This window comes from Oreochromis niloticus, linkage group LG17 (genome assembly GCF_001858045.2).
Source record: "Oreochromis niloticus isolate F11D_XX linkage group LG17, O_niloticus_UMD_NMBU, whole genome shotgun sequence".
Lineage (NCBI taxonomy): Eukaryota > Metazoa > Chordata > Actinopteri > Cichliformes > Cichlidae > Oreochromis > Oreochromis niloticus.
This window is the reverse complement of record NC_031981.2, coordinates 7,511,239-7,525,276: the sequence shown is the minus strand read 5'-3', so window position 1 is coordinate 7,525,276 and position 14,038 is coordinate 7,511,239. Positions and strand designations below refer to the sequence as shown.

The 14,038-nt window shown below is 40.4% G+C and overlaps 1 protein-coding gene across 3 annotated transcripts; it reads left to right on the top strand.

The window, feature by feature from the left end:
* The first annotated feature begins 416 nt into the window (after positions 1-416).
* Positions 417-13,163, top strand: tmem168a (transmembrane protein 168a). 3 transcript variants are annotated; one of them, XM_013274694.2, is made up of 7 exons: positions 426-501; positions 992-1,072; positions 1,784-2,756; positions 2,842-3,117; positions 4,421-4,563; positions 8,377-8,654; positions 10,873-13,163. In XM_013274694.2, exons 3-7 carry the CDS (start codon positions 1,923-1,925, stop codon positions 11,421-11,423), a joined length of 2,082 nt encoding a protein of 693 aa, XP_013130148.1. In that variant the 5' UTR covers positions 426-501; positions 992-1,072; positions 1,784-1,922; the 3' UTR covers positions 11,424-13,163. The 3 variants fall into 3 exon arrangements, with proteins under 3 accessions (XP_003450773.1, XP_013130148.1, XP_013130149.1); XM_013274695.3 differs by lacking the exon at positions 426-501 and adding an exon at positions 532-892; XM_003450725.2 differs by lacking the exon at positions 992-1,072 and having other exon boundaries at positions 417-501.
* Positions 13,164-14,038: the final 875 nt, after the last annotated feature.

The window sequence follows — 14,038 nt, the reverse complement described above, 5'->3', positions numbered from 1 at the left end:
GTTAACAAACTCTTTAAGGAATGTCTTCAACACCTTGTTGAACCTATACCTTGGAAGATTAAGGGAGTTCTGAAGGCATAGGGGGTTGAACAATACCAATACTAATAAGTTATAATTAATTAAGTGGTTGTTAAGTCAAAATATTACTGAGGTTTGTCTTTCTTTCTTTTTTTGTCTGCCTCACTTTTTGTTTCTTACTTATTTGTAGATATGTAGATGTCTACAGAAGCAAAAATAATTTATAAAAAATAGCATAAACCGCAATAATAATTAAAAAATGTAAAAAGCAAAAGTAGGCTAATGAAGGTTTTATTTGTTTAGTAAACAGACAAAACTAAACGGAACTAAAATAATTTAATGCATAAGCTCAGAGTGAACATAAAAAATGCCTCGCCACAATTAATTCTATGGGAAATGCAAAGGTACGTTTAGTTTGACACTTGCGAGGTACCGTAGTACAGAACCCGGAAGTACCAATGATTTCAACCAAACAATCAACATGTAAGCAATATTTGACGATAAAGACATTACATACAGTTTTACATTTGAGGGCTCGTGGTTGTGTCGGCAGTTTTAGCCACTGCACTAAATCGTGCACTAGCAAACTAGCTTACTGTTTACAAAGAGGAATAGGCAGGGCTAAGTTAAAACTTCCCGGCTGCTATAGTGCCACATCGTCACTCACTGACAACAAGGCTATAGTTAGTTTGTTAGTTAGTCAGTTAGTTAGTTAAAGGGTGTGTTTGGGTAGAAAACGGATACGAATTGATTAGTTTACCTCGACTGTGTAATCAACCGCTGTCAAAATTTTGTCATTTTAAAGAGTGTTAGCATCAGAAAATTGTGATCCCGATGGAAGGAGAACTACACTCACATTAGCTGTGACTAAAGAGTATTTCCTCATTCTTCTGTACAAAACAGACTCCGTTTATTTGATATTAACGCTGTTGTTCCTCGATGTTACTGAAGATGTTTATTTATGACTCCAAAGGATTTATAAGAGAGACGCATGGAAGTCAAAGAATCCAGAATTGACAACTGTGAGAGAATTGCACAACAGCAAAGATCGAAGGTAGTGATCGAAATATAATACGAGTAAACAGTATTAATGGGATTTTATCAAGAATGTTTCTGCAGTCATTCTGACCATTGGAATTGAAGTTAAGTTGCATAGGTCTTCTAGATTTAATTCTGGACAGCTGTGTATCAGACCACAGATCAGTAATGGTTTGATAATTCTTGCTGCCTGCCTGTCTCCCTGATAGTCCTGACTAATGATTAAGATTTGTATACATTTAAAGTGCAGTGTTTCCCACTCTGTTTGGGGCAGGTGAGGGACTGCTGTCATGTACTGTAGCTGGTGACATTAGTTCTAGTCCTACTTTACATCCCTTACAAGTCTTACACATAACTTCTTCAGTGCTGCAGGTTCTGGTTAGAGTGCCTCTCCGGATCACAGGGGAAAAGCAGAGGAAGGACTGATTTCACCAGAGTGTGGAACAAGCAAGCCGTTGGGGAATGTAGGGGCCTGGGTTAGCTGGTTAGCAGTGATTGTCAACTGGGAATTGTAAATGGTGTTAAAGTCATTGATGTAAAAATAAATTTAAAAATTGCAAAAATGAGTCGCTAAAATATTTATTGCGCAGCTAATATGCCGGGGCGTGCCGCCCAGATAGTTTCTGCATGGGGAAACACTAAAGTGCCTGCCTTTTGTACATAAGTTTGGACTATATGACGAGTGTACCGTATAATGCACTCACTTTCTTTTTTTTTTCCCACACAGGGGTTGATTTTTGCTGAAAGTCATCAAGAGGCACCGTCCTCCATGTGGCAAACCTCTGTGGGAGACTAAAGAGGGTGGCTGGAGGAAATTCATTATTTGATTGTTAAACTGCTTTTAAATAAGAACATCCACGTCAGCCATGGCTCGGGAGGAAGAGGAAGAGGAGCTGACAGTCAGTGCACCTAAGCAGGTGGACGTGTTTACATCAGTGCGTTGTCTGGGTTACCTGTCCAGCTTCAATCTCCTTGTGGCAGTCTGTGTTGGCATGTACGTACGCTGGGAGGTGACAAATGAACCCATGATTCTGGTTATCTTCATCCTGGGCCTCTTTGTCCTGGGAATTGCCAGTATCCTCCATTACTACTTTGCTATGGAAAACGCCAGCCTGAGCTTGTTCCATTTGTGGTTCGGCTTTCTCCTTGGACTTTTGTGCTTCCTCAACAGCCCCGCCTTGGATTCAAATGTCAAAGAACTGGTCGCAAACTATCTCCTCCTAGCCAGTGTAGTTATGAAAGCAGTATGGGCCCTAACTGAGCGAATATGCAGCTCCATCTGCTACAAATCCACCTTGCTAACATCAGTAGAGTTACTGGAGCTTCTAGGATTTGGTATTGCAAGCACTACCATGCTTCTTCACAAGTCAGTGGCCATAATAGGCTTGGTAGTGGCCCTCGGTGCTCTCATTGTGGACTTGAGGATGAAATCCCTCCTAGCTTTGGCCAATTTGATCAGTTTTGCCTTGGTTACTTCTCTTGTGTTTTTCCAGGCCTTAGGCATTAATGCCAACCCTTATGCCTTAGGCTGCTACCTGGGCAGGCTGCTCTGTGAGCCTGTGTTGGATGTGTACTTCAGTGGGTTAGGCCCCACGGAGCGCTGGATGCCAGTGCTCTCCATGGGGAAGGTGTGGAGGAAGCTGTCCTTGTTTCCTTTGAGTCTGACTGAGATAGCCTTCTTTGTCCTTGCTGCTTTAAAGGTACACTTACAGCTATATTAAAAATATTGAGGGTTTTTTTTTTCTATTATTTTTTGTATTTAAACTTTTGTTTTGTCTTTCATAGCTTGGTTACTTGGACCTGTGGTATCTGGTCATCCCAGGTTTCTGTCTGTTTGGTCTTTTCTGGTCCATCTGCCACATCATTTTGCTTATCACGATCTGGGGCTTTCACACTAAGCTGAGTGACTGTCAGAAGGCTTGGCGCGCCCAGCGGTCGAGTAGCCGGAGTCTGGACCAGGTCATGGCCTCCCGAGGCATCCGACATTTCTGCCTCATCTCAGAGCGACTGGTGTTCTTTAGTTTGTTGTCAACAGTGATACTCGGGGCTGTGTCCTGGCAGGTAAGACCCATGAATGAAAAGCAGATAAGACAAAAATGTTTAAGTCTGCAAAGCAGGGTTGGATTGTTCTGTTTGATTTTCTATGAAAACTGCCATAGCATAGAAAGCATCATCCTACTCTTGTTATATTGCTGAGGTCCAAGGTTATGTTAGTCTTAGGCACTGTTTTTAATCATTTGCACTTTGGTAGTCATGAAAAGGCCTATATAAACATATAATACCCATGTTGGATACTGTGTGGAAACATTCTAGTGGCAGTGTGTAGTTAATAGTTGCTCCCCAAACTCAGGCACTTCTGCTCTCATGCGAAACCAATTTAATTAGTACTTTAATATCCTTATCTGCTTGCATAAAGAGCAGCAATAACTTATTTAGCCCTATTAGACATTTACCTTGTAAGATTCTCATGGGCCCAAGTTCTAATTTGGGATGTGCACATTGTTGATGTCAGTTTTAAATTTGCCTGAGAAGGTGGAAGAAAGCTAGTGTTTAGCTTTTGTGTGTTTTGATGTTTTACGGCTTTGAAATTTTGTATAGTATTGCACACAGAAAACATAACTGGAGGATTAATACAGTCCGTTGTAGAATCAGAAAGCCTTTGTGAAACAACGAATATTAAGAAAGCCAATCGAATATTTATGTTTAGGGCTGTAGTTGGTGGCATTACGCTGGATTCAGTGCTTTTTGAAGAGCTTACATGTGAGATCCACCCAAAAAAGATTTTGCCTACTTGTGTGTGTTTATATACATTGCGTGTATTATAATTTCCTTTTATCAAAGTCAGTGTGGTAATGCATTTCAAAGTGTGGAATGAATGAAAAGCAGAATATTGCTTTTGTGAAACTGTACAAGAGTGATTTCCCTATTCAGAAGGCAGCTTTTGAATGCATAACTTAGTGCCAAGCTCTCATAAGAAACCCACTACTGCCACAGCTTTGGGCAAATTGATCATCAGCCGAGAATGATGATGGTAAAGACGGCTTTCATACTGTATTGTGATTTCTGTGCTTTTAATGCTACTATTTTAAGCTCTGGAAAAGGCTACCCTAAAATACAAGCTGCAGTAATTGTTCCGCTTTGGATTGACATTTGTGAAGTATGTTTATTCTAGTGTCTTTCACAACACTGTGTATCCATTTAGTTAGGTCCTGTCATGTTTTGTCCTGCGATAATAGCACAGTGTCAGTACCATGTTGTGTAACTGTCTTGCCGAGTGTCAACACCAATTAAGTGAGTCTGATTATCGCCGGTACAAGCTGTAAATGTTGAATGAAAGTGACTCTGATTCTTTGGCTTTTTGCAGCCCTCCAACGGTCTGTTTCTCAGTGCTTTGCTGGTGGTGCTGCCTCTCGAGTCTCTGGCCCATGGTTTGTTCCACGAGCTGGGCGGCTGCCTGGGAGGAACTTGTGTTGGCTACGCCCTGGTTGTACCTACCACTTACCGCAGGTACACCCTTCAGTTAGACTGTTTTGATTGGGAATATCCTCTGTTGTGGATGGTTTGGTTTTGGGGCTAAAAAATGTATTTGTTACTTAAGAAAAACAACAAACTGTAAACAGAATGCCCAAATCAGGTTTTTCAAGCCCAGAAAGGAATCTTTAAATGTCCCTTTTATTCCTATCAGCATGTGAAAATCCAAAAGTGTTTCAGGACATTCACATTAGTTTTACATATGGGAACAAAAAGCTGGCAATAACACCTCTTAACTCTGTAAAGCCTGAACCATGAAACCATGAACCTGCCATCCCCAGGAAATTAAATTTTTCAAACTGGAGTGTTTATTGAGCTTTCTGTCACCATTTTTGTGCAGTTAGTTGCCCACAGTAGAACTGCATCCATCTGACTGTATACAAGTTTTTCAGGAAAAAAAAAATCACACTTATGATGTAGAGGTCTCAAAACTCATCAGATATGATCCACTTTACAGGGTTAAATCTATAAGAATAACAATATTTATTTTTTAATTTTCTTTCAGCTTCAGCTGAAATTTTAAAAAAATACAATCAAATTGTTACAAATGAGGATTGTCAACTAGAAACTTGGACTGATCTGCATGTTTTTCCTATAAACACTCAAAAAATATGATTGTTGCTGAATAATTTTGCATGCATACACAAATCATTCAACTAATTATTGCTGTACGGTCACTTTGAACTCCTGTGTATATTGAAGCATTCTGGAAACAAATGTGAGCACGTGTCCAACAATTGGAACTTGGCAAATATTGGATCACGCAACAGGACAGTGATACCAAGCACAGCAGTAAATGTCCTCCACAATGATATGAGAGAGTGATAAAATCATACAGAAAAACATTATTTCAAGTTATTACTGCTAAATGTGGTTTTATAAGCTGTTTTTACATGACAGCATAAAGCCTTGTGTGAACTTTGGTTTTCAAATGACATCATACACTGAGAACATGCAGCTTCTCCTTAGCTGCCAGTTAAGCAAAGCTATGCTCAGCATACTCAACTAATCTTCACATACTGCATGTACAGTAAACCCGAGCAATGGAGCGATGGAGCATTCCCACATTCAGACGTACTCAGCCGATGTCAAAGCCTTTTCCACTCTCACCAAGAGTGGTAAACACGATCATTCTTCTGAACGTTCTCCTCACTTAACACAAAACCAACGGGATAAATAGGCCAATAACTGCATAAACATAGCGCTAATGCTTGGGCCCTTGAGGGATCGTTCCACCGATCCCTCCTCAGCATACCAAGTTATTCAGATGCAGCCGTTTGCTGTTAGCTGCATCTGATGTTTCCCCCACAGCCCACTCTGTTGACCATGCATTTTTTTCTTAATCACTTTATTTTTGAAGATGCCGCCACGCCTCATCATCTTAAACAGCAAAAGCTAGCTATCAGTTATAAATGTTTCCACATTTAAGAGCTCTTCAGCCATCCTGTTTTGCGGGGTTTTTCGTATGTAATTATTGAATTATTGAACCTTTTAGTTAAAAGTTAGCTTTTTCGGTTAAATGGGATATCAGTCTTAGTAGAGTCTAACAGTCTAGGTGATTTTGAACGCTGGCCCATGTCGTATTGGAGTCTTAGATGCTCTGTATGCAAGGCCGCATGTGCAGGATCCATAGGGAGGACTTGGAGCATGATGAGAATGCAGCAGAGTATAATCGACTGTTTGATGGCTGCAGATCATGTTTTCACAATGACAAGATTCCCTCTGGGAGATTACCGAGATATGGGTGAAAAGGCGAGGCACACATGCAACAACAGGGATGGTGAAACAACAGGAAGATAAACAAAAGAGGAGGAGTGAGGTTGTTAACTTTGAAAGAAGGTGGTGGTTAAAAGGGAAAAAAATGGACAGAGATAGCAAAGAAAGGGGAGGGAGAGGTGAAGCTGTGAAAGGGCTACGGAGGAAAGGATTGGATTATTTTTTTTTTAAGGATGAAAGAGAGAGTGTCACAGGGGAAGATGTGGTTGGAATCTCAAACCACGGGCCCTTACTCTCCTGGGCGTCATGAGATCTAAAAAGATTAGATGGGTTTGGGGGAAACGATGAGCTCACAAAGTCATGCTCAGGTTGCAATTTCTGCATTTTCTGATCAGGTGTAGTGTGTTTTTATAGCTAACTTCAATTGTTATCATCATTAAGGTAATTGTTCATCTCACTTCCTTTGAGGACAGGTGTGCTGCTTCGCTGTCAACCGATAACATTCATTTATTTGTCTCATAGCTGTAAAAACAAAAGCATCACTCTTCAGGCGTTTATTCGATAAACTTCCTCTTGGCAGGTTAAAGGGGAAAGCGTGGGCACGGGGCATAATATGATGGCTGATGTATGCAGGTGTTTGCAAGAATGACTTATGACTTTTCGAATAACTTCGAGCCCGCAGACACTGTAGAAAGCCGTTTCATAGGTATATGGATTCTTTCTCTGTGTTTCACAGCTTACTTTCTGTAACCTGTATCCACTCTCACTTTCATAAAATGACCTCGTCCGTAGGTATACTCATGGAATCATCCAAAAAGACACAATGATTTTCCAAATAAATTTGTTATGAAAAAAATATTTTCTCCACTGGAAATAAAAATAAAGTATGTTGTACTGCATTTAACAGTGCTAGTAACAAAAGTAGTGCAATAAGCTGCCCACAATAGTGATATACAATAGAGAGATCCTATGAAATTACACTGCAAGATATCCGTCTACCACTATGGTATTCTGGTATTCTGGTCCATCTGTCCATCCATTTTCTGCCAATTATCTGGGGCAGAGACCCCACCTGCAGCCACATCCTATACGTCTTCTGAGACAACATAGAAGTTTTCCCAAGCAAGCCAAGAAATGATCCAGTGTGTCCTGGTTCTTCCCTGAGGCCCCCTCGAGGTATGGAGGAAGCTCATTTCCACCTCTTACATCCACAATCTCTTTGGTTCACTACCCAGACCTTATGGTTGTAAGTGAGGGTAGGAAAGTAGATACTCCAGTAATATTGTTAGTTTCGCTCTCACTTCACAACAACAGAACGGTACAGCATCTGTGCCAATCTGCCCCTTCGATCTCCCCCCACGTGTGAACAAACTCCTTCATTTAGTGCAGCAACTTTGGTCACTTTATTTTGAATTAGGAGTCATAAAGTAATTACTCTGGTAAGTCATATTCGTGGGGGAACCTGTTCAGAGCTCTTTCACGATTTAGTGAAAACATGCTTGGCAGGAGCGAATTAGTAATCACATGGAAGAGGGAGTGATATGACTTATTTGATATTGATTTAATCCCTAGTTAATAACGTGTTATAAAATTGTGTTTGGAAAATCACCCTAAAGAGTAAGGGTGGTGCTTTTATAAATTTTGTAAATTTCATGAGTATATATTTAACCTGTTTTTGTCATCCTACTCTGTTCTCCTTTGTACCATCTCATTTTGTGCTACTTTTTTATTTGCTTTCATTCTTTATTTCCTTCTCATCCCTGAGGCTAATGTCATTTCCTCCAGTAGCGATCCCTCACTGGTACTTTTTGCATCTCCTATTCCCCCATCTCCTCTTATCCTCTCTTCTCTGTTTCCTCTCTCCCCAACAAGGGAGACAGCTACTCCACCCTGGTATGTCAATCTATCAACTTCTCACTCAGAAAGTAGATAAATAAATAAGTACACACCACCCCCACCCCCCCTTCCCTGCTGCTGACAAGCCACCTAACTTGAGCCTCCCTCTAAGTAGATAAAAAAGATAAACATCAACAAGTCTTTTCTCACAGCCTTTCATCCTTCTCTTTCATCCAGCGCTGGTGGCCAGCCCACTCTCTTACCACCTGAGCAGGTGGAGCAGTTGAATCTGCGCTCCACAGGCATGCTGAACAACATTCAGCGCCTCTTCTCCCACCACATGATCCAGACATTCGGCTGTGACTACTCTACTAGCGGTGTCACCCTGGAGGCTGTACTTACAAAGCTGCGCAACTTTCTGGAGCTTCGTACAGCAGACGGACCACGACATGACACCTATTTGATATTCTACAGTGGGCACACGCACAAAGGCTCCGGCTCCTGGGCTCTGTCAGGTGAAGGCCACAGATCCATGTTGCTTTATTTTTCGATGTTTTTAAGTCTTGGAAAGTGGTCATACTTCATAGTCCATTTGCATTCATTTAATTCCTAAATGTACTAGTGAGGCAAATAAAAAGAATGCATCCACGTAAGTATACAGCTTCGGCTTCGCCAGCTACAACTACAGATATTTCAGTATATAAATCCAGGTGAGATTTAAACACCATTCAACAAAGAGAATATATAATTAATAGAGCCTAACCAATATATCCAGAGTCCCAATGCATCGGAGCACTGATATATTTGGCTATTTTCAGATATATTGGTATCGGAATTCATAATTACTGATAAATGAACATTTAAAAACTGATAAAGAAACTGGAGAGAGTTAGGCAGCTATATCTATCATATCTATCAAAAGAGCATGGAGTCGGCGTTTACCCCTAGGTTGCAAGACCTCAAGTGACAGGTAGTAGTGAAAGCTAGCTCAGTGTTTTTGCTCAAGGGCTACTGTGCTAATAATATATAAAGGGGACCCAAAATAGACCCATGGGGAACTCCACAAGATATAGGAGCATGAGAAGATGAGCCTTTGGGAGTTGTTACAGAAGATTTACTGATTAGTTACCAAGCAAGCATGGCACCTGAACAGCTAGCTATAAGTGTGATGCATAAGTGATTAATATGAATTAAGAAAAACTTTGGAGTCCACCATGTTATATAGCAGAATTGTTTTCAAGACAGGCATTCTGATTTATTATTAAACATTACATGTTCAGACTCTATTAATTCATTAAATTAGATGAGATCAAATTGTTTGTACATTAACTTGAAGCTTTTTGTAGAACAAAAGAATCACTTGTTTTGGCCTTCTCAGACATCTCTGCTGTTTATTTCCTCTTTTGGAAACTGAGAGAAGATTAAACTTGACACATTCAGTCCTCACAAATCACATTTTAGGTGCATCATAAGTTGCATATCAGCTTTATCTCTTCAAAGCTGTCGGGTAGTTTTAAAATCTAAACGCACATAATTGACGAAGATGTAAATCAGAGTTAAAATACAGAAAGAAATCAACACAAAAGTAGAAGTGACTACAGAGCTGTTGTTTCAGATAGTATTCTGACTGCAGTCTCATTTGCATTACAGTCTAATTTCCATTCCTTTCATTTTCCCATTCTCTCAGTCAATCAGACTGATTTGTAAGGAATCAGACAAGCAAGCGTAAAGAGTTGAAATTGTTATGAAGGACTCGGCACAGAAGTTTGGCTCCAGTAGAGAAGATTCTGTGAAAGTTACAGAGGGTCTGCTGTGACATGAGCGTTCCCTCAGCAGAAATGAGAATCACAGCAGGTCAACACAGTGTCAGCTCCAGCTCCTCTTCAGAGATTACTTGACGTATTATCTCTGCGTGCTGCTGCAAATAGTAAAAAAAAAAAAAATCCCCACCGAAAGCATAATCACTTCCCCTGAGTCACCATCCTGAAGGGTCGTTTTCAGTGGCGTGCTCAGGGGATAACTGGAGACATTTTTGAAAAAGTGAGGTTGTTTCGACTGAAATTCGAATCAAATAAAGGATCCCTCTGGTTATTACGACCTACTGATGCAGTGTTGTCCACACTGGGATTCCTGAAAATAGTCTGTAAGTACGCTGTTGATGACACTGGATGCATATATACAAATTTAACTGTGCAGCAGATTCTCCAAATTGTCTCATGCTCGATGTTTTAGATATGTGAATAAAAGCCCATTTTCCCTTCTAAATATAAAGCAGTATGTGGCAAAGCTGCTTTGTATCCATAAATGGATTTCATTTTATTTTTCTCAGCCTCATTTATTTATTTATTTCTTACCTAGCACTGATGTTAGGACTAACAGAAATAATTTGGCAACAGAGCTTCAATGTTTGTTCTCTGCAAAATGTACTAAATATAAATATACAGTCTATTAAGGTTGTTTTTGTCGTTGTGTCTGTTGCTGGGATGACAGGGGATTTTAAAGACAGTCCCTTGAGTAATAGTTGACATATTTGATCCCTGCCAAGCTGCCATGTCCATCTATGGCCATATGTCCCAATGAATTGTCCTTGAACATGGAACTAAGTGAATAGCAGCTCGCTGACCTTCACTGCTTCTCTCTCAGAGACTTTGGTAAATCAAACTAGTCATAGGATAGATTCCCAGTGCATGCTGTTCTTTCTCCTTCTTACTATCTAATCTCCTGTAACTGTAGGAGGTGAGAGTTTCCATCTGGCCCATTTGCTGGAGCTGTGGAAGGAGAAGAACGCCGGCCACTGTTCCCGTCTAATCGTGGTCCTGGACACCGAATACTCCCTCCCTTGGGTCAAGGAAGTGCGCAGGGTGGAGGGCATCTATATAGCCGTGCAGGGGTCTGAGCTGTCAGTCACCATGGTGGACCCCGAGGCTGGAGATATCCCCTTGCTCGGGGAATTCACTTCTGAGTGGGTGGAGTTCAACTGCAACCCAGCCAGCGACACCCAGTGGTCTGAAAAAGGGCGGACTGTGAGAGCTGTCTACGGTGTGTCCAAACGCTGGAGTGACTACACACTCCATCTTCCCACTGGAAGTGATGTAGCCAAGCACTGGAAGACCCACTTTCCTAAGGCTACATACCCCATGGTGCACCTGTCCAACTGGTGCTGTGGCCTCAACCTGTTTTGGTTATGTAGCACGTGTCTGCGCTGCTTCAGGAGGTGTAAGCTAGCCTGGTTCCCACCGGCTGTTTTGGACACTGGGCAAGGCATTAAACTGGTGCACTCATAGATACAAGGGGAAGTTGTCAGATAGCTGAATCAGTAAATTCATAAAAGGTCCAACTCCGAGAAACTTTTTTGTCTTGTTACAGGGCAGCATTTTTATTGTTTTTGCCCGCTCTTGCTTTACAAATCCCAAAATATGATGCAAATTTTTGGACTTGAAATTTGGAAATGTGGATTTGGGCCTTTCATGAATTTACCAATTCAGTTTTGAATCAGGATGTAGCAGCTGGGTATAAGATGTTTGTATAAAAAATAATAATAACTTGCGCTATATACCAGTTACAATACCTGTACAATCATATTTCTTTTTAGTCTAAAATACTATAAATGATATAACGGTTGGCCTTCAGTCAGCACCAGATTCCTTACATTTATTTTTGGAAGATGTTTATTTGCAGTGATTCAAGACATTGTGCCAAGTACATCACAAAGAGTCAATACTGGATTTCTGAGCCCAAACGAATATTAAATTTAATAATTCCTGCAAATTAAATTCAAATAAAGAGTACTGAGGTATGATTGTGGTTTAATTAATTAGGATGAGGTCTAAGAACAGAAAACTCTCATCTTACTTGGCCCTTGTCTTACTTTATGCTTACTTTAATTGCTTCGTATTTTATTGTCTCTGTTATTAATTGCATACCAAAAACTTTCAAATATGGTTGTTGTCTCTTTGGAAGGGTTTTCACATTTTTCTTTTGTTGCGGTGTGCCATTTTATATATGATAAAGTGCCTTAAAGATAAATTTCGAATCATTTATAATATTGAGGCTTATTTTTTTTATGTTATCTACACTAAAAAGGCTGTAGACTGCTTATAAAAGATGGACATAGACACACAGTGTCTGACATCCGGATGTGAAGCCTACACTTCTGGTGAGTTTCTGGTGATTTAGACCATAAAAAATGGGAGTTCAGCAAGAAAGTGTTTACTGAGGTCATGGAACAAGGAAGGGCTATTTTCTCATAGATTTTTATGAGATATCATTAAAAAAAGAAAAGAAACAAAAACAGAAGATGTGTCATGATGTGCTCTTCTCTTTTGGCTTCACCATCTAGATAAAGAAGCAAAGTCCATCTTTTATATACAGGCTCTGATGTAGATCCTCGCCTTCCTTTTACATAAACTGTGTGAACTGGTGGAGCTCTGTCTTTCTAAAGCCTTTTACCTGGCAGGATGGATGGCAAAAAAGCCGATGCTGAACTTGGTGACACCGTTGGTTATAATGTAGAGAGGTCTAACCACGATGCCAAGCTGCCACTCTTGTGGGATTCTTTCCTGATTATTATTGAAGTATTCAAATGTGCAGCTATCTCTGCACTGAACAAAGGAATATGCATTGGCTGTGAGACAGCATATTATCGCCACACAATGGGCCCTGTCTTATACCTCATCCTGTTTGTTTACACAGATCAATGGAAATTGAAGAAGTCATTTGCTCTATACAAACCCATTCAAGTTTTCTAGCCATTTGTGTTAGCCATGCTGTGAAGCAGTGCTTCATAGGGCAATGCGCCAAAGCATGAAGAAACTGTCATTGCTATGCATTTCTGCACTGAACTCCAAAAGCCATTGTGACCATTCTTTTTACGTGCTGATTTGTACCTTTCTGCCTCACACATTCCTGAAGTGCGTGGAATGCTGCCTGCCTTGTTTCTGAAGAGGTTGAGTTGCATTATTGTGCCTCTCATGTGAGATCATGTCAGAGTTGCAGTAAACTTGAATAATAAACTGATAAAAGAATGCTGTCTGATGATGTTGAGAAGTTTGAAAGGGCTGAGAAGTATAGAGAGAGGATCAGTTTGATGAAATTCAAACTGATTCCTCTTCTCCAATATGTGGAGAAGAGGAAGGCGAGAGTTAGACATGCTGATATCAGACAGTTTTATTTAACGTAGCTGGCTTAACAGACAGAGTAAATAGAGACCCTGCACTCTGGAAATTCTAGCATTGCCTGGCAAATATTAACATTATTAGCTGGAGAGAAATGAAACAATCCATGACATACTATCTCTGAGGGATTTTCTCTGAGCTTTCACCTCAGTTAGTCCCAGTGCCCAGCTGGACGTGTTCAAGGCGCTGCTGGGTATTTCGGTGGTCCCAGAGATCAGGGCTGTGGCCTGACTCATGGCTGAAGGATGGTATTAGGCACAGAGGAAGGTTGGGGAAGATCTTGGAAAGATGAAAGCTGACATTAAAAGCAATGTCTCATATCAGCATTCATTTATAACTTTTTTTCTTCTGACGTCCCCCTGAAGAACTGTCACATGGACTCAAGAACCTCTTCATCAACACCAGCTCTCATGTTCCAGCGTGGTTATCTGAACTCCAAGTAATTTGGATCTTGACTACTTTCAGCTTATGATTAACTCAATTAGTGATTATGTTGAACATAACATTAATTACTTATGGTTCGCAAACTGTTCTGACAACCCTTCTTCTTATAAGCTACCTATTTGATTATCAGTCATTTGCTTCTTCAGTTAGCATTTTCAGCTGTTTATCCAATATTTTAAGCTAACAGTTTACATTTTTTACCCTTATTTTTGTTTATCCAGACATTGAAACTGTTAACCCTTCCAGCCCACTATTTCAACTTCTAGTTATATTTATCAGTT

Coding starts and splice junctions, on each gene's coding strand:
- tmem168a (XM_003450725.2), top strand. CDS start 1,923: ATGGCTCGGGAGGAAGAGGAAGAGGAGCTGACAGTCAGTGCACCTAAG. Junction 3,118..4,420: donor TCGGGGCTGTGTCCTGGCAG/GTAAGACCCATG, acceptor GGCTTTTTGCAG/CCCTCCAACGGTCTGTTTCT. Junction 4,564..8,376: donor GTACCTACCACTTACCGCAG/GTACACCCTTCA, acceptor TCTTTCATCCAG/CGCTGGTGGCCAGCCCACTC.